Source organism: Poecilia reticulata, linkage group LG11 (assembly GCF_000633615.1).
Source record: "Poecilia reticulata strain Guanapo linkage group LG11, Guppy_female_1.0+MT, whole genome shotgun sequence".
NCBI classification, from domain to species: domain Eukaryota; kingdom Metazoa; phylum Chordata; class Actinopteri; order Cyprinodontiformes; family Poeciliidae; genus Poecilia; species Poecilia reticulata.
The window spans coordinates 15,939,891-15,960,932 of NC_024341.1; the positions used below are offsets into that span (position 1 = coordinate 15,939,891).

At 36.4% G+C, this 21,042-nt stretch overlaps 1 protein-coding gene across 6 annotated transcripts in view; it reads right to left on the reverse strand.

Annotated features, from left to right (window-relative positions):
* The window catches only part of LOC103472465 (CUB and sushi domain-containing protein 3-like), a 389,352-nt gene that overhangs the window by 99,543 nt on the left and 268,767 nt on the right, over window positions 1–21,042 (reverse strand). For all 6 annotated transcript variants that reach the window (XM_017307525.1, XM_017307524.1, XM_017307523.1 and 3 more), the window contains 4 exons: window positions 19,887–19,990; window positions 19,120–19,232; window positions 1,371–1,553; window positions 846–1,172 (listed from right to left, as the gene is read on the reverse strand). In XM_017307525.1, coding sequence (XP_017163014.1) covers window positions 846–1,172; window positions 1,371–1,553; window positions 19,120–19,232; window positions 19,887–19,990 — 727 coding nt within the window. The remainder of the gene's footprint in view (window positions 1–845; window positions 1,173–1,370; window positions 1,554–19,119; window positions 19,233–19,886; window positions 19,991–21,042) is intronic.

A 21,042-nucleotide genomic window follows, 5' to 3' on the forward strand; every position in this document is an offset into this window, starting at 1 on the left:
ATATAAATATGTAGGAAAAGTAATTTTACAATTTCAATGTTTGTCTTTGTTTTGATGGCATTTCAAAAGCCCCATCATAAATATTCATTGGAAAATGACAGATTCAATCTTTTGTTCTTTCTTTGTTCATTTCCTTTCTTGTTACACTTCTGCTGATTGTTTCTGATACTCCAATAACTGACTGCTAGCAAAAGTCCATATTTTCTTCCCTCATAACTTCTGCTTCAGTCTTCTTTGATTTGCGATTTCATTTAATTTTCTTTTTTGCCATCTTTCATGCATTACCCACGCATGAAATTTTGCTGCATCATTTCCATGATTTATTTTTTTATTTTTAAAAGAAAAAAGTCTGGTTAATCTAAATTTTAGAGGACTAAGCAGAAGCTTGGAGAAGTGCCTGGCTGCTGATTGTTGAGGTAGATTAAATATTTTTAAAAGCTATAAAACAAATTTTGACACTAAGTGACCATAAATCTCATGCTTGCTCTGCATGGTATAAAGATATATTGGTAGATTATGAGATTGATTGTTTTACGAACCTTACCGTAATTTTATGTGTCTTATTTACTATGCATTGGTGTTATATAACAGTTTATGCCATCTGTGGATAATTGCTCTGACTAAGGATTTTTGGAGTCTCTCCAGATTCGTGTCAGTGAATTTGTTCCTCATTTGTTCACTAATTTTTCTTTTTTTCAATGAGGGCATTAAAACCCCTTTTAAAGATATTTTAGCCTAATTGATGTTGTTAGGCTCTTTTTAAATGAACGCTTGATGTTATAGAATTGGCAGTCGTCAAACTTGGGTGTGGTTTCCAAAGGAGAAGAGCTGGAACTGAAACGTACTGCTGTAAGTGATATTAAATCCTCTCCCAGACATGGAGTGATCGGCCTGAAACTCCAGCCTCAGAGTGTTGGTGTTGGACGTCAGGTGGGATGGGCTCTCGGCTCCGGAGAACCTCCCGATGACAGGGGCATCGTTTGTCTCGCCATCTTTCACGGTCAGGGAATCGTATGGTGCCTCAAGGTCGAAATCATTAAATGCCAAGTGGATTCTCGAGCCGGGATCAGACTGGATGAGCCAGACACAATTCATGTTGTTCCCGTAGCCTTCTGGGTAATCTGGGGAGAGGACTGTTCCTGAGGGAGCTGTGAAGTTGGACATGCAGGGGACTGCAGGAGGAAGACGGAAAACACACACACGCAGATAATTTATGTTAAATATTCATCTTCCGAGCGTCATCGGTCATCATCTGCCCTAGGCCATAATAATCTCTGTCTTGTCACCATGGTGACAGGTCAGAGGGAAAGCTATCAAGAACATGCCAGCCCAGATGTCATGAATTATTTCCATCTAATTTTAATGCTTACATATACATATGGGTATGTTCGCAGACCACTGGTTGTTATCTTGGCAGGAGATGGTTTTTTCTCCGATCAGCTCGAAGCCAAACTGGCACTCAAACCTCAGGATTCCCCCGTTCGAGAAGCTGTCGCCCTCTCTTACTCCGTAGAGAGGAGTCCCAGGGTCACCGCAACTCTCTTTGTCTATTTCTGGAATGACACAGATTCAATAAAAGATATTAACATCTGCACGAATCTCAGAGGCCTGAATTAAAGGACCATTTCGGACAAGGAACCTTATCAGAACCAGAGAGCAATTTTTAAAAATGTATTTCGATAAAGAGATGTGTGTAGTTAGAATTGCACAAAGCACGCTTAAATGTTGCCCACATTTGTATCATTAACTGCTAAAAAGATTCCAAAATACAAAATGATAAATTTTTTTTAGAGTTGGTTTGAAGTCACACACCACAAGACCAATAGATAATCGTTTTCGTTTGGTCAGTCTGGAATGTGCCAGAAGGTTTTCTGAACAACCCAAATCTCATGAAAGAACATTAGATTGGATTATATGGAGATGATTGTCTATTGTAACTATAGGCTGTTTTAAATGTGCATAAAACATTTTACCACCTTAACACAAGCCAACAAGGAGCTTTTTATGAAATAACTGGCAAGAACTCTGACTTTTCTCCTTTTGTTACAGACAGGCATCTTTCAAGGATAACAGAATTTGCAAAACTTTGCCAGCTGCCTATTTAAACTGCTATCATATCAAGAAGTGAAGGAACTAAACTGCCTTTAAAAAAGAGCTATTAAAATAATGCGCTGCAGATGTTTGAGGTGCTGCACAATATTTAAGCAAAGTGGATTTATTTTTTCAGAGCTGTAGTATAAACTAACTAACTCTGGTCTGGATGATTGGTGAATTCATTTTGTGCAGGGCTACAGTGATGGAGTTGCTGATCATTTCCAAACCCTGCCCTCATTTTTACCTGGTGCTTTTGCAGACCTTTGCCAGAGACAGCTGGAAATGGCAGATAAACTGCCGCAGCATCCTACTGTACATGCATAATATCTCTCCCTCATGTTCACACTGAAGCTGCAATATCAGGTGGTCAAGCTCTGCTTGAAGGCAATAAAAATATTACATATTTGCACTGAAATGTATGAGCAAATCATTATGCTTCTATCTTAAAGAAAACAAACTAGCTGCCATCTGGCTTTTTGAAGTGGCGAGCCTTTTCACCTTTATGTTTGTGAATAAATATGTTTTTTTTATTATTATTATTATTATGCACAATTTTGTGTTGGTCTGTGTCAGAAAATTCCAATGGAATACAATGTTGTACTTGTAGCAGTAGTGGAACGCTGTGGAGGAACTCTCCTGCTCTATCTGACGAAGGCTTTCCTTCATCAGCATAAGGGAAGCCGGTCAGAGTTGATGGGATGACGGATGGAGCTAAATGGAGGGCAAACCTCAAAGAAAATCTGTGGCTACAAATTACTTGAAACTGGGGAGGAGGTTCACCTGTCTGCAGGAAATTGATCTGCCAAAAGTTGGTTCCATTTTTCTTAATGGCATTTTACATTAATATTGATGTTCCAGTTACAAGTAAGTCTCTTCTATAGAAATTCTACTTGCCACACAACCGTGTCTCCATTAGTCTGATTAGAGTGTTGTGTGTCAGATTTCTGAACATATAATTTCTATTTCCCCAAGTCTTCTACTCCTTTATTCTCCTCTGTTCCTCTCCTGCTTTCAGTATTATTTACAGAAGTGGCCCATGGCAGGAACAAGGCATTGTGCTTTGTGTGTGTTTCACTTTAGTATATGTACTGTGTGTGTGTCTGTGAGCTGGTGTGCATGTTTGTGATGTATTGCATTAATTTCCATCATGACATCGTCTTTATGAGACCCGCAGACTCAACCAATCACAGTCTGCCCTAGCACATTCACACACAACGACACACACACACACACACACACGCAAACACACTCTCGTAGCGTAAGAATGGAGAACAAATTGCTTCAGAGAGAAAACAGGCTTAGAGTTGGAGCATTCCTGTAGAGCGACTCCTTCTCCCTCTCTTCACACACACTCGTGCTCATGATAGCAGCGCGCACACACTCATAAACAAACCAATCACACTCCCACAGTCAGTCTCTGTCTTTGATATGTACACACCGTGCACACACACACATGTGAATAATCCTATTGTATTTGTAACAACAAGGCTGACAGATTCACAAAGGGGATTAGGGCACTTAAAGAGGATCTGCATGTATTTGTGAGTGCGAGACACAAATTCAATATGTGTGTGGTGGCAAGTTAAAAAATGTTCCCTCTGCAATTGCATATATCCACAATATTCCATCATGTCCAAAGCATATTATTCATGGGAAAACATATGGTGACGTTCAATCACACAGAATGCATACATATTGGGGGAAAAAACTCAGCACATACTAAAGATTTAGAGAGCAAGGTATACATTTCAGGAGGGATAATGAGACGTTTTTTGATTGGCTGTTTCCTTTTTTCGTCATCGTTCTGAAATTGATTTTGGCATCACATTCGGAATTCTGACGGAACGCTGAAGTCAGTCTCAGCAGGGGGATGTTTGATATATTCCAGAAAGGGCCACCTGCTGTGCTTCATTCTCAGCTGTGTTTCCAAAATGATATCAAAGATGCGATAAACACATTAAACTTCACAGCATAATAATCTAATATGTCAACAACAGCCACAGGAGAAAAGCAATTGAGTACAAAGTCCATTAGTACTCCTGAACAGTGTGGGGGAAGAAATGTGAACTTCAGCCACTCTAATTATGCTGTAGTTTTCTGAGTCTTTGACCTGAAAGGGAGGGGCTCCAATTGACTTGTTCACACTGTAGACATCAGAGAGGATGCTTTGCAGAATGAAAATTATCTCAGTTATTACACTGGGATTTTTTTTCCCCCTCGCCTCTGCCAGGCTCAATGCCGGGATTCAGATGAGATTTTGATAATTGATTTGATGGGAGGTAAGCATGAGAAAAAAATGCATCAAATTTCATCTTCCTAAATCTCTCTGTATTTCTTGTTTTGTTTAAACATCAAATTAACAGAGAGAAAAGTAACACTTTTAGGTGTTTCTTTAACTCAAGTAATCCACAAAATAAATTCAGACAAATGCATGAACAAATCAGCTTATGAAGTAGAACGAAACAAAGAACATTGGAATCATTAACAAAGCTAGGTGCAAAATTACCATAAAACCAAAAACAAATGACATCTGCTTATTTAGTCCTAACTAATAACATATAAAAAAGATTTATCATTACCAAAATATTGCAAAAGAAGCTTTCACAAGACATTTCAACGCAATACAGTGAACTGCAATAGGGTCTATGCATATCCATAGCGCAAGACTCCCCTCCACTGCCGAAGAAAAAGCGAGCAAACGCTTGCGTAAAATTTGCTGTGAAGTATAGAGCACAATTAAACACTCCAAAGTTTGGAAGTAGAAACACATTTATGTTGTGGGGTTGTTTTTCAGAATCTGGTCAAAGCAAAATTCATCTAATTAAAGAAATGATAAAGGAGCCAGGATACATTTAGCTCAGATTTAACCAACCATTGGTTTCAGATTTCTGCTAAGAATTAAAGGTAAAGGGACATAATAATAAACTGATCTTGTATAATGCTTTTCTAGTTCCACTGTAGCCACTCAAGCCACTTTTACACCAAGGCTACATTGCCACATCCATGAACCGATGTCCAGATACTTAGACCACTTAGAATAAAATGTGAAACATTGACATGTCAGTCAGTCGCACATGAGATGGCTGGGTTTCACACCTGACTTTAAATTACAAGAGCCTCTTGTTAATTAATTTGCTACACGGCTGCAGTTTATTAAGCACGATTCATGAACTAATTTGTTTTGGTTTGTATTTGTTTGGTGAGAATTTATTTAGTTGTTCCTCACATCTATGACTTTTATTTCAAGAGGCCAGTAAGAAATATGTATTTATTAAGAAAAACATAAATGTGTTCAATCCAATACGATGTATCTAAAATATCTATATAACTCCAAGTGAACGCCACGAAGACCAAGAACGACTAGCTTCCATCCTTTAACATAGACACCAAATGGTCCTTTCTGATGAAAAAAAATAAAAATAATAATCCTCCCAGACTCTGGTGTATGACCTTGTATTAAGCCTGAAATTCAAGCATCATCAGAGGGTTTCACAGAGTACGTGTCATGTCATGAACTGTGCAGAAGGAGCAGGCGAGAGAACAGTAGTACCCATATCTCGAGGGCATTCTTGCCATTGTTTTTTTTTTGTTGTTGTTTTTTTCAACTGGTATGGAACAGTTGTTTCCTTCACCAATTAAAAAAAAATGTCATAAAACCTAAGTGAACGCTGAACCAAACAAATGTGCGTGTACATCTAGCCCTAAGTGCACAATGTAATATCAAAGCAAGAAAGTAAACCAATTAAACCCTGCCAAGACTCTACTTAGGAAAGGTTAAAGCCGCATTTTTCAAATATCGCCTCAGCTTAAAGTAAACACAAAGAGCCTAATGAGCTCGTAACCATCTGGTGTTTTCTCTCAATGAGCTTTTCAAATTATTTATTACCACTGAAAATGGCATCTTGTATGTACGAAATAGGGACAACATTGCCTGGTAAATCACTGTCCATTTCATTTATCTCCCTAGTTACCAAATGCCATATGCATTTGGAAAACGCAATGTGTACTTTTAATTTGCAATGGGAGTAACAGTGCCATTACAGCACAGGGTTTTCAATGAGTAAATGGCAAATTTGGTGATTCAGTGCTACTGAACATACAGAACATTATACAAGTCAATAATTCATGTGTGGAAAATGAAACTGTGTATACGCTGCTGTGATTAAGTAAGTGCAGCCTTTCACAGGTCGCCCTCTGGAGCACACGCATATGTACACTTGCTCAGAAGGAAGCAGCCAGCTATTTTTGTGCTCTTTGTCCCCACTTCCAAGGTTATACACCGTACATCTGAACCACATCTATTGTTATGTAGTGAATTAATATTTTATGCTTTTGTATTTCATGAAATGTTTTGTGTTGGGTAATAAAAGTCATGCAAGAGTGAGGACAAGGAGAATAAAATGAGCTTTGCATTAGAAAATGAAAGGGAAAAAAAGCCTACTGAAACTGTCTTTACAACCTGAGATAACCATTTGATGAGCATGTCTGTGAATGTAATGCACTTTTACAACAGTTGTTTACGATTATAATCCATTCTGTCATTAACCAGCAGGAAAACGGTTTATGTGATATATCAGCATTCATAAAATAAACTATTGCTTGTTTTTGTTAGGAAATAAAATTACCTATTCCTTGTTTTGTTGGCAAGCCTATGCTAATGAGAATCTGTATTAAGGACAAAAGATAGTCAACATTTTTTTAGTTAAGGTAACTAAACTATTCCCCTTCAGCATTTTGGACATCTGCAGTTATGGTCTTTTCATCTGTAAACTGTTTTTGAGGATAAATAAAAAGAGCTTTCTACCAAAATTGTAAAGATACAAAAAAGCAGAGGGGGTAAAAACAACAATTCCTCCAAATTTCAAAATCCAAAACAAAAGATATCTTGTGTCAAATACTCACACAGCTGGTGTAAAATTGTTTGAGTGGTGGTGCTTGTTAACAAACGAGGGCCTTCTCAAATATTTATCAGTTTATTTAACTCTAAGCGCAGGAAAACTCTTGTGGGAAGATATGAACTGGTGACCCAAATTACATCTAATGTTAAGGATTTATAATTAATACACAAAGAACTGTTATATCATATGCTGCTATATGACTCGGTATATTCTACCACTTGCTCTATGCTGCTGCTTTATGACCAGAAATTGTGCAATGCTGATCACAAACAAATACGTAGGTCTTTAGCAATTTGTGCATCATTATTACCAGACATTATCTTACTAGTTTGATGTGATCTGCTTTAGGTAGTAACAAGGCATGCTCATTTTTTTGTTGTGGTGCTTAATGAGGACAATATTGTATGACATCATCTGGATGAGAATGGTGATTAGCTGTGGCCCATTAGTTATGTGATCAGAAATACCTAACTATGGATATTGGTGAGCTTACATTTCCCATCCTCACCTCTAAATTTTAGGTCAGTGCTGACTTATTTACGGTAGTTATTATAGTTTAGCTAGTGACTTTCCTAATTCAACATTTTGAGTTTTGGAAGCATTCCAGTTTATTATTTCACCTGTAATTTAATTTCAAAATCCAAATGAAATGTGTTATAATAAAATTTGGGAAGCTCAGATGCTGGTCTAGAAAATTTGATAATGGTAGATAAATGTTGGCAATCTTGGAAAAATATTTAATGTGCTGGTTCCCGCTAAATTCTTATCTACATAAAGTAAAATTCGTCGCTGTTTTGCTAAAAGTATTTATTGCCACATCACTACACCAATCCCAAAATACCTAATATTTCTTAACATGCAGGCAGATGTAAGATAACAGGAAAATACTGGTGATGGAGACATTTAGTCATTTAGTTTCTTATGATAATTTACATAGGACATAAAATAAAACAAAACTGTATGCAAGTCTTACATTTTTCTGAAACTTTATTTTTTTATTTCCATTTTTCATTCAACTCCCCTACAAGTAAAGCTAAATTAAAAGGACAAGGACAAAAAGTCAGGCAAAAGAAAAAATAAGATATACAGAAAACAAGAAAGCATAAGAAGAAAATGTTCAAAGTAAGAACAAAGCAAAAGGAATGAGTGATTCAGAAACTACGTCAAAAGACATAAGAGTAGACAACCACAACAGCAGTGTTCTATACAGCAAACTTAAAAATGAATGTACGGATGGATGCACAAATTCAAGGAGACAGGAAGTTAACACAGGCAGCCAAATAGTGCATTGCGCATTTCTCTCTCTCTCTCTCTCTCTCTCTCTCATATAGCCACAATGTAAAACCTTTGAACCAGAGGTCAGGAGGGTATTAAAAATTCATCTTGGCATGTTTTCCTCCTACAAAATTGCATCACATATTCCACCAGAAAGGGCATCAAAAGTGAGATTCGGCCATTGAGGGGATACTAATACAGTAAGTAGAATATCAAGGAAATTGAGATTTTATTTGAATCAATGTAGACAGACAAATAACTAAGGTGTTGTGTGTGAAATATGTAAATATTAAGATAAGGAAAGGTCTATGTTTAGGTGTGTGTATAATATCGATCTATAAACAGAAATACACAAATTATTGTGGTTTAAAAGTAAATAATAGAACGAAGAAGTCTAATACCATTACAATTGCCATTGTAACATTACCAGCCAGGTTGTAGACTAGGAACTATTTTGAACAATGTAGTCAGTAAACCTATGTATACAACCTTAAAACCATAGGTTAAAACCATTCATTCATTATGGTTGTTTCTTTAAAGCTTATAACTTTAAGTACATTTCAAGTCATTTAAAAATCTTTAGGGCTTCTTGAATGCTAAAGTAGCCATCTCAATAAGAAGTATTTATCTACTTAACAGCAGCTGAATAACACTTTGCAAGATTGAGTTCACTTAGATTAGAAATTAATTGTGACCTGTTCATTTTCACTGCCTTAGTTCTTAGGCTGGTTATTGTTGTCCAGAAAAAAAATCTATATAAGGATACCAGCTACTGAAGAAATTGCACTCAGTATTGTAATACATGGATAAAAAAAACAAGATTAAGTCCAGCCAAAGAACTGCTAGTATGTTTAATGTTGGATCAGTCTTAATGATTTATGTCATTTCATTCATTTATTTTGGTCATCTGCAATAAAAAAAGAAACAAAAAATACAATTCAATTACCAAAGATAATCCCAAAGTGATGAAAAAGGCTGAAGCAGTATTTTTATCCATTAGCTTGATTAAACAGAACCTATTCACAGAGCAAAAGGAGCTGGTGTTTGTAATTTGCAGAGTTACAAATAAACACTTAAACTGTATCTGACTGAAAACAAATTCAATTCAACATTAATTTAAATTTTTCCAGAGTTTTGGTGTGCTGTGGTGGTGCAGCGGTTAAGCACAACCCATGTATGGAGGTCTTAGTCCTCAATGTGGCTGTCGTAGGTTCGATTCCCGGCCCGGTGACCTTTGCCGCATGTCTTTCCCCATCTCTCATTACCAACTTTCCTGTCAATTAACTATCAAATAAAGGCCACTAGAGCCAATAAAAACTTTAAAAAAATAATCTCTCCAGAGTTTTAAATATTTCAGTCAAGAGAGCTCCTTAAATTAAGTGCTGTAACTGAGGCACAATTCTTTTCAAAATGTGCCCCATTTGGTTTTACAGACAAGTGCCTTCCTCCAAATTCATACTTATTTTCTCCGATTTAAGACAAAACCTTTGGACAAGGCTCAGTAGTGCATTGTTTTAAACCTCAAAACATTATTTGAGCAACATAAATGCCTACTGGTCCTCAAAACATTAAGATTTTGTATTAAGAAAATATGTTTTTAGTGGGAACACAATACACACTTTCAAACTGTACTTATTCTTACTGCCTATGTAGCAATATGACAATGTGAAGATCAAATTAGTAGATGCAAATGAGATGGCATTTTTAAGGCCATCTCATTGCCTTAAAAATGAGATGACGATTATCTGCTGCAACACAGCTTTTCTTATAGTTCTTTAAAGATAAATATGAATGGGCTAAAATACTTTAACGGTGTAAATTATCATGTAATTGTGATGCAACACACACTGGCAGCATACTGTGTTCAGTGAGAAAACACAAAGGATGAGTTTAACCTGTCAACTATGTATGCTATGTATGAGGAGGAAGTATTATATTAATATATGTTTTATGAAGTAAGTACATATACCATTTCACACTTTGGAATAACTGACTTTTAAGCAGGCCATTGATGAGTATGCTGCTCTCAATAGTCTCCAACAATAGTGTTAGATAAAAGATAAAATAGTCTTAGAATGAAGAACGGAAAATTCTAACTCTAAAGCCAATGACTCATTCCAGGAAAATATGGTGAAACTCACAAGTTGTGCAAATATTGGGACAGTAGGTGTTTTATTAGGGTTATAACAATTAAAAGATACATGAACGCAATCATGCATGGCGTCATGTTTCTGTCAGGTGGGTTTTAATTTATCCACTGCTACTGGTTTCAACATCTACTTCTGCAAATCTCACTCATCAGCCGCTCATTTTTAATGAATGTAATAAAGGAACTATTTAATCTATCTTGGACCATTTCTGACTGATGGTCCTTATATCTTGTTTCACAGACCTCATGTCTGGCGTCTTAAAAGATTCATCACACACCGCTGCCTCCCCGGCAGTCCAATCAATCTGAGGTGTCTTTAATGGCCACATCCCTTGTCAAAACAATGCGTCAGTGAGTAGTGGACGAGTGAGGGCAAATCTGCACCTGTGTCTGTTTCAAATGGCAGGAATTATCTAGTACTCCAAAGTGGATCGGCGGGTTTTCTCCTAACATTCATTTCTACATCAATCCAACTGGCAGCTGTTCCCTTTGAATTATAGAAAGCAGTGGTGGAGTTCTCAAATCTCCACGCTGGTGAAGCACTTAAACTCTCCCAAGCAAGCAAGATGAGGTGGAAGGAAAGAATATGGTTGTAGGTCCTGCGGGATTAAATCACTGATCACACAAAAACAGAAGAGGAGCTGAAATTGGTGCTGGCCACACATCAAGCCTCTAAATGTATTTGTTTCATTGCTGAAAATAGAAATGGCAAAGTTACTATTGAATTCCTTTATGTAACTGATTTTGTTAGAAAGTATGATCTGAAAGCTACACAGGTCTAGATAATTTAGTACCTATATTTCTTGTGCCAGCTTTCTGTTTCATTCAGGTGCACTTATACACACTTGGAATATTTTGAAGAAACAAGTCAACAAACAATTTAAATAAGCAAAAAGTCAAGGACTTCCAAAATGACAGGCAATAATGTCAGATTAAGTCACCCAAGCAAGTTCATCTAGAGAGCAGACCGTGAGATGCTAAAAGAAGTCTCCCAAAACACTAATACTTTTAATATATTACATATATTTATTTATAATAATATTAATATATTTATTTAATATATTTATCTTAACCTTTATAATCAGAAGGAGACTGTACAAGCATAACTTTGAAGAAAGGTGTACAAGGAAACCTGTGCTCTAAGAAAAACACAAAGTCCTGTCTTAAGTTCGCCACAAAAAGTGAAGATAAATATCACAACCCCTAGAACAATGTTTTCTGAACATACAAGTCTGATCTGAGTTATTCAGAGACTTAAGAAGAGGGAATGCTTGCCTTAAATCAAACATAACCTTCCAGGCAAAGAGTTTCTTCACTGCAAAGCATAAAGCTGGTTGTCTGAATGTTGGGAAATCTTTGTTGCAGTACGACACGGCCAGTGCTCCAAAGCAGACTCCATCTGTGTATAGTGTTTAAGGAAATATGACCATTTGTAAAATAACAGCCATTAGGAGGTGGGCTTACTTTCCAAGAACATTGGCAAAAAGTAGAAGATATCTCACTATGGCTATTTTGATCAATGGGTGTTTAAGATTAGCAAATAAACGTGGATCATCCAAACTTCTTTTTAGCTATTTTTATTTATGTATTTATTTATTTTTGGTTTATGGCAAATTCTTGGTGTTTACCTAAAGTAAAATAAAAATCCAGGTTTATCAGCATCACAAGAGTTATGTTTTCATGTATTAATAAAAATGTAGATTTTTTTTCCTCATTTTAAAAAGTTGATAGATGATTTGTTTGTTTCCCCTCTCCCCCTCAGGTTGTATTCATTTGTTTTCTTTATGGTTGAAAGTTGTGGACAATGTTAGAAAGTCCACAGATCACACTAAAGGGACTTACCCTTTCCCACATAAACCATTTAGCTGAAATGCCTAAAGCATGCCTTTTTCTTTATTCACATAACAACATTACCATATAAATAATTTGCATAATGCATGGCCGATGGCTATTTTGGTACGTCTTAAACTAATAATAAGAGGCTATTTTGCACCTGGTTATTTTTGTCTCCTCAGCTGAGGTGCCGAAGCAGACTATGGGAAAACCTATTGAATATTAAATTGTTAAATGTATTCTAAAATATCGTCAAAAGGGAAATAATAAACCAAGAGTACAGCATGAAACAATTTAAATGGAAATGGTAAGGTAAAAATCTACTGGTACAGGGCAGTTCACCTAAACTGACATGTCAGGAAGGAAAAGCATGAACAAGAGAAGCAAATAAGTAACAATTCTGGAGGTACAGCAGAGATCTACAGCTCAGATGTGAAGGTCCTTTGACAGGACAACTCAGTTGTACAAATCTGGCTTTATGGAAAAATGTCAAGACAACCTCTCCTCCCCCCCAAAAAAGAGTTAAAAAGTTCTGAGTGGAGTTTTCCAAAAGCCATGAGACGCATCGACAATTTTGAAGATGATCCTCTTGTCAGATGAGATCAAAGCTGAGTTTCTCGACCCAAATTTAAAATCCTATGTGAGGTGAAAAGGTGGCACAGCAGATCCTCCTGAACACACAAAAGCAGTGGTGTAATGTTGGTGTAATGTAGTAGTGGCATGTGCTGGGCAAAGCCTTTTTCTCAGCAAGGGAAAATAAGTAAACCCAGAAAACATTAGACTTTGGCCCAGGTCCACTTATGTAGTTTGTCACAAAGGCACCCACCCACCAACTTTATGTGCAGCCCCTTATGTAAGACTACACTTTGATTTTAAGAACTCAGTTCGACTGAATACTGGGAATATTACCTCCTTGCTGGGTTTCGCTTGTGCACCATATTTGGTGACATGCCGTACCCAATTTCACAACAGATAATGTGAAGCAATTTTCTACAATCTACTCTTAGTCTACTGGAAGGAAAGGTGGTTATATGAGAGATAAGTATCTCTCAGCAGGATGCTATTCATAGTTGTTTTGAAGCGATCACAGGTCATAAAAATTATTCATAATCATCTATTGGTCCAAATTTCTATCGGTGGAATAGGTTGTAGTATATTTGTTGTTTATATATATTTTTAAGGCCATTTGTCTTCATAATTTAATACAGTAGTTAAGGAGCCAATTTTCCTCACCTCTGAGCATTTGCAAATATGTTCATATTCAAACCATGCGTCTCTGAAATGATAGGGTGAATGCATTATCTAAATAATTCAATTTGAAGTTAAAATAAATGATAGTTGAGGTTGGAGAAGTGGAAAAGGATGCCAATTCAGGTCTTCAAAAAGTTCAAGACTGAAAGCAATAACATTGTTAAGCAGTGAAATGAACTGTGTGAATGTGTGTGTGCACTGTGTAAGATTTGTGTGCCCTGCAAAAAGGGTTGAGTCAAAAGGCTCCTTGGTGGCCTTGGCTTTAATAATAAATGGTGACACACAAAAAAAAAAAAAACAGGCAAATCCAGAGACTGTGAGAAACGCAGAATCACAGAGACAGATGAAGACCGAACAAGTTCAAAAGAGCAAAAAATAAAAAAATAAAAATGCCATGGAGGTCATTTGACAAACAACACTAAGGATAAGGAATTTCTGAGAGACAATGCGAGAGCAAGAGAAATAGAAAAGGGGGAGAGATGTGGAACAAAAAAAAAAAAAAAACACACAAAAAAACGCTCCATTAGAGAGAACCTGACCGACAGGAAGGCAACAAGAGGATGGTGGATAGACAGATGTCTAATGAGGAAAAATGACTCACAGAGACAGAGTGAGGGGAACGGAGGGCGACTGTTAGGAGGGAAAGAGGTGAGTGACTTGTTGGTAGTGCTTCGTTGGCTCACAGATGGAAGAGCTGTCCAACACACATACACTCATACAGAAACACACAAACACCGTACTATGTGCAGGTGATTTGGCAGCAAGGCTGCTGATAATGTTTATATTTCATAACCAAGGCCCAAGGATGTAGCTTTAGCAGCACAATCCCATACACATCTACCAAGCTTGTCTGTCCCCTCTGTTCTCCCATATTTGTCAAGAAAAAAAATATACATCTCAAAAAATCATCCACCTACATAGTAAATCTTATGGGTGATGAAGCCAGCCACTGTGGGACAAACACATTTATCTTGCATTGACTGCTGACAGAACTTTTGCCAGTATTTGGGTATAAGTGAGAAGGTTACCATTATTCATTGGCTAATTGTTAAATGCATATTCAGATACTTTGTATGGATTATAGATTATAGATTAATCGTTTTACTGAACAGAAATTACAAAGAACAAATCTGGTTCTTAATAAAATCCTAATGAGTCAAATTGAAAGTGTCATGGAGTCATCAGCCTCATGACATTAACATTGACATGAAAAATAATATTGAAAAAATAAATATATCAAATCTAATTAAAAACATAAATAAGTGATAAGTTATTTACTGTTATGGTCTGTAAGATATATTTATCATCTGTATTAGATATGGTCTCAACAAACCCATGACATTTCAACACTATTATTTTACCTTTTATCTGGAAATAGTGTCTGTTTATTCTTTTCATACAGTCCTCTGTATTAGGACTCTAGCTCTAAAGGTCTTGCCATACCAGTTTATWCCTCTGTATTTACTTWARTTTCTTAGTTTATTCTTGCATTTTGTTCTTCATTCATTTCCATTTAGTTTCCTTTGATTAGTATTATCCTCTCTTGGTTTATTGCTATGTCCACTTTAGWTTCTTTCCTGTTGCTAGATTTATTTGATYRTTTATTGACGCTCACCATCAGTAATCTCATCACCTGCTGCGACGCCTAATCATCATGTGTTTCACATCATGTGTTGATTTTTTCATTGTTTAGCGTCGGATTCTCTGGTTTTTATGCCATAATTCACATCTAGTTCATCGCTCCGTTTTATGTTCCGCTTCTCATGTTTCAGAGTTTTGCGCAATGTGTGCGTCTTTTTTTTTTTATAGCTCCTAAGGTGCAGGGCGGTCAGGAAGCGTATCGATGGGGAAAAGGCAGACTGACATAAACCTTTTAACACAACGGAAACAATTTCTGCATTCTGATTATTGAAATTTAAAAGTGCTGTGTTGTTCTATCACCCCCGTTTCATAGCGGACCACTTCCAGCACCGTGTTAACGCTATAAAATGAACGCTCTCTATTGTGGTATCACCCATGGAGGGATTTCTTTATTTAAATAGGTTTATTTTTCAGAGGGATACACAGTGAGGGTATCGTGATTTTAGCTACCAGTAGCAGGGGAACGAAGCTGCGCCAAGAAGCTAACAGAAGCTAACAAACACTGAATAGAAGAAGAGCTGCCATCGATACAGTTGCAGCCAAGCATGATTTAATGTTACACAATACAGTTTTACCAAGTTGCTCAAAGTCTAAACTGGCATTGTTGTGCCTTCGACCAAAGGCCCCCCAAAGGCATCCCAGTGCCCCCCTTTTGTAAAAATGTCCGCCAGCACCCCCTGCCGTCCTGTGAACGCTCCCTGGGGGGCGGTACCGCCCAAGTTGAGAACCGCTACTCTAGATGGTGTATGTGCAAGTGGTAAGGCAGGTAAAATGAAAGTGAGCTATTATGTTTTGCCACTTAATTTTGTTTTATATCACTACATGTATTGCATCTTTTCATATTTGCTCTTATTTTACACATTTAACCATTTTTTATGGAACTCGCACAGTTTCAGACAAAAAACAATTTCTATTGTTCATACCTCAGCATTAAAGATGCACTAGAAATATTTCTCAACACTCTCTTTGCCTCTTGCGGCATGGCAGAATGTGCAGATTATATGAGAAAATGCTGGCAGATTAATATACGTGCCAACTTTTAGTTCCACATTTCAATTTTATTCTTTTCAGGAAACTACTGAATTTTAACACAGGCATCAAGCTGAAAGTAGATGTTTTCCAGCTTCATTTTGATGCTCAGACAGCAGGAGTTTGAGAGAATTCCAGCTGCCAACACCAGGCATTTGTCTCACCAGCTCTCTGACTCGACAATTCCTCCTCCTCAATTTGAAAGCTTCCTTGCTCTCCCCCCACTGCCTGCTGCGACACGATTCTGTGTGGGTGATTATAGATTAAGGGGATCACTTTTAAATAATTTGTGCGAAATGAAACGGTTAGAGAAATATTTTTGCAATTAGAATGGACACCCACAATGATGTGAGACAAAGTGAGGTAATGACGAATGATTCAGGAAGACCTCGATTTTTTTTTCTTCACTTCACACTGTCTGAGTTTGAGTGAGAAATTTTAACATTTTCTGTTAATTTTAGAGATCAGAGTGAGCCAATGCCCGCTCTGTGACTAACAGTCATATAATGGAGATACTGTGAAGAAATTGCAATTAGAATTTTAATTGCACATCTTGTTGTTTAACCCAGTTTGCAAATAATTATTTTAGAACCTTTCAAAAAGTAACCAGGAAACTGACAGGAGGAAAAAAAACAAAAACAACAACCTCTCACTGAACTGTTGTATTGACTAACTTAGAATGTCACAGAAACACTTGGCCTGCAAAGTGAGGAAGTGAATATTTTTTAAGGTGTACAAAAAGTTACGTGAGGCACTGCATAAACAAAAAGAAGATACAAATACTGTGGAGCTCTGAAACAGATTGGTCCTTTCATATTTATTTATCGCGTTATATGCTTCTTTAATAGGACAAAAAAAGCATCAATGTAGTCTTTATTTTAATAATATTAGGAATATTCTCTTGTAATCATGCTTGATCTGATTTTAGTTTAGGGTGTGTCCATGACGGGGCGGAGATGGGGATGGAGAGGTTGTTCATGGCCAGAAAGGTGTGTGTTATGTTTTTCACTCCACTGAGAAAGATGGTGTTTTTTCTGTGTTTACTTCTTTGAGAGGTGGGTGACTGTTCTGCTCCTTCTGAGTAGGTCAGGACTTATAGACGGTTGTTCCTTTTGTTCAGAGAAGGCATTTGTTTGGTTTTGTGATCTCATTTATCTTCTTGAGGTATTTTTTGGTTACAATTTTACTCCGAATTGGGAATTAGAGGTGTTAACCTGTTTTTTGTTTCTTTCAGGAGGCTAAAGTCACATTTGTTAATGAACTCCACCATCATCATCTCTTGGACACCATCTGGAGACGCAACAATGGTAAAAGAGAACTGTATCTGACGGTACTTTATAAAATTTTGTTTGAAAGCGATTATGACTGAGTTGTTTCCTTTTTATGACATAAAGATGTTGACAACATTGTTAGTACTACTGAGAATGAACTGATGAAAATCAGACATTACTTTTGAATTGTGGAATTTAATTGCAGTTACTGCCTTAGAGATGACGGCTGAGGGGTTTCTTTGTACACCCAACTGAACTCAAATCGATCAACCAAGCAGTTGGACTAAGTAACTGGATAATAGAGGATTTCTTGCTCTTTTTTTCTTTGACTATTTCAACATTGAATGTCAGTAGGTTGTGTGTTCTTATATGCTACTTAGAAAATGTCAGACTGGATGTATGCACGTAGGGTTTTTATTTTCTTTTATGCTGATGATTTATGGGCTACTTGGATATATGAAATGTTACTTGAGATAAATGAATCATCTATCTATCTATCTATCTATCTATCTATCTATCTATCTATCTATCTATCTATCTATCTATCTATCTATCTATCTATCTATCTATCTATCTATCNATCTATCTATCTATCTATCTATCTATCTATCTATCTATCTATCTATCTATCTATCTATCTATCTATCTATCTATCTATCTATCTATCTATCTATCAAAAAGCCTATCATTGTAGGCTTTTTGGTCATTATCAGAGGAGTACCAACTATTTTTGTCTGCATGTGTAAATCCACAGATGATGACACCTAAATGAGGCAAACAAAGTTTTTTTGTGCAGCAGAGCTCTTTCCCATGTTTCTTGGAATGTGATCAAATGAACGACCCATCTATCAAACAAGAGATTCAGAAAAGGTTAATATTTTTAGTACTTTAAAAGACAAGTTGACATCAAGGACAAATACTTCGTTCCCAGCTGATGTTAAGATAAAAGCTCAGGTAGCAACGAAAGCCTTTATTTATTTTTTAAAATCCACATCATTCGACAAACCAAAACCTCACTTAGACTGTCTGATCAAAACAGGTCACAGCTCTCGTTCAATGGGAATTCAGTAAGAAATAATTTATCTAGGCATCAAAACCCAGCGGTTTCACCTTTCAGGTCAAACAAGAAATGAAATCACAAATTGATCCCAAACAGACAGAGATTTCAGAATCGCATTCATACTGGCAGGTAAGCCTAAACTTACACATACACTGGCAGATTGGATTTGGAAAATGTATTTCATTCACTCAACAAGTTTGTTTCTGACAGCAAATGTGATGAGTATCTCTCAAAGGGTTTAACAAAAAAAAACAGTTTAAGGAGTCGAAAAACATGCATCTGTTTTTTATTGAAAATTATTTATGCCTTTGTCAACAATCAAGGACAAATCAGTTGAGCAGACTTTATATGTTTCCACTGATATTTAATGATTTATCTTTGAAGATGAGCTCCAATCTTTAAGGTTAAAAAATTACTTTAAACTTAAATCTGCTTGATCTCTGCAAAATTTGATGCAGAGAACAATATCTTAACCCCACAAGTCTGGATTGGAGCATATCTAGATCAGAATGAACCTAGCATGATGTCTAGTTCAAAAACAGACCATGTTAGTATGCAGTAGTAGAAAAGAAACAACAGCAAAACAAACCCTCACACAAATGCATGTCCATTCCTTACCTTTGTAGTTGATCTTAAATCCTATAGATCCAACACTCTCATCTGACTGGAGGTGGAGCCACATCTGGTGGGTCATGCTGACAATCAGGTCAGGCACAAAGCTGCCTGACAAGCTAGAGCACAAAATGCATCACTATTAAATTGCTGTCATCGTAATTACCATAAAAGTACAATTTTCAGTACAATTTTCATTACTGCAATCAGTTTCTGAAGTGATCTTTAGAGTGTGAATAAATAGCTTGAACATACTAAACTGGAACTCAAAGCTTTGAATAACGCTTTAACACGTTTGAGTATTTTCGATTGAACATACAATGCTGCTTGAAACCAACTAAATAAAGATATACTATTTTAAAACTTCTCCAAAGTCATTGAACAGTCAAAATCGAGTTACTTTTTATGCATTTATAAAAAGTGATCAAATTAAAATCAAGATCTAAAATGAAAAATAATGTTAGAAAAAAAAACATAACTACACATAATATGTTTTTGTCTGATCTGTTATGTGAAGTCATGTAAAAAATGTCAAGTCTCTTAAAAATAGTTTTTACTGTAACAAATGTTTTACATTTGAAGGCAACAGTTAGCATATAGCACATTCATATTGTTCGAGCCAAAGACCAAAGCTGTATTGATGCTTTTGTGCTATACTATATTCTTGCACTCTATACTTCTTAAGTTCTACTTTAAAAATAGCACAAAAAGTGAAATGAATTACATTAAGTCAAGAAAATGAATTCATATTAGGAGGATAACATAATACTTACACCTGAAGTATAGTTGTAGGATCTCCCACCTCTCCTCCGTCCCCTATAGTCAGAGTGTCATAGGCTATCTCCAGGTCAAACTCCTCAAAGTTGATTTGGATCACCTAATAGAAAAAATAAATGCATTCAAATTTCAGTTCAAAGAAATAAATGAAATAAAGGCTTTTTTACAGGGATTTTTATTATTATTACTTTGTTGACCATTCAATGCACTTTTGTAAAAGTGACATTCACCCATTCTCAAACAAACATGATGAATAATCAGTGTTTCATCTGCTTGTAAAATCAGGTCCATGACTTTGGTCAGTATGAAACAYAAAAACTCATCTGACTGAAACATTAATTTAAACTACACTGTCAATGTACCAGGAAAAACTTTGCTCATATTCCTTTTCTAATTACACAGGTTAACATGGGTTTCATTAAATCCAGAATACTAAGTTTGTTTTCCTACTGTCATATAAAGTACATCTGTCTCAAATGCCCAAAGATGAGTCATGTGAATTTCTTGATAAAGATTTAAGAGGAGCACCTACGTTCAGCAGTCAGAGCTGTGAGAAACGGCACACAGCTGAAAAGTCTGATCAGAAATTATTAAACCACACTTTCAGTTTCATCTAAGACCAGAGAGAAACACATTTGGCAGTAGAGAAGAGAGAATGGTGAGAGATTTGACGGAGGGAAAGGAAGGAGATGGAGGCAGATGGAAATGTGGAGGACAGAGGAAAAGAGCAATGTGGGGGAATAATGAGAACATCTTTGATGCTCTGAGAGTAGAGGTTGAGAATATTTCAAACTTGAATTTTGACCTGGGCCTCGGGGAAGATTAAAACTGCACTTTACCTCCTCCTTCCTTTTGCCTTATTTCAGATTCCCTGATTCAATATTCTGAGGGTGGACTTCAAAAATATCTAAAAATAAAAAATAAAAAAAACATCATACAGGCTCCTTTTATTTCTGTAATGCTTCCTTAGACTTCCTTAGACTGTGTCCTAGCACTTTTCTGTTCATTTAAGCGTAATGAAGCTACTCTATAAATAAAATAAAGATAAAAAATAAGCACAAAAATAAACAGTGCACTCTCCAATATGTGCTAATTTACTTTGCTTAGTTTTGGAAAGGTTGCCTGATTGGTTTCCATTTTTCTGTTTTTACT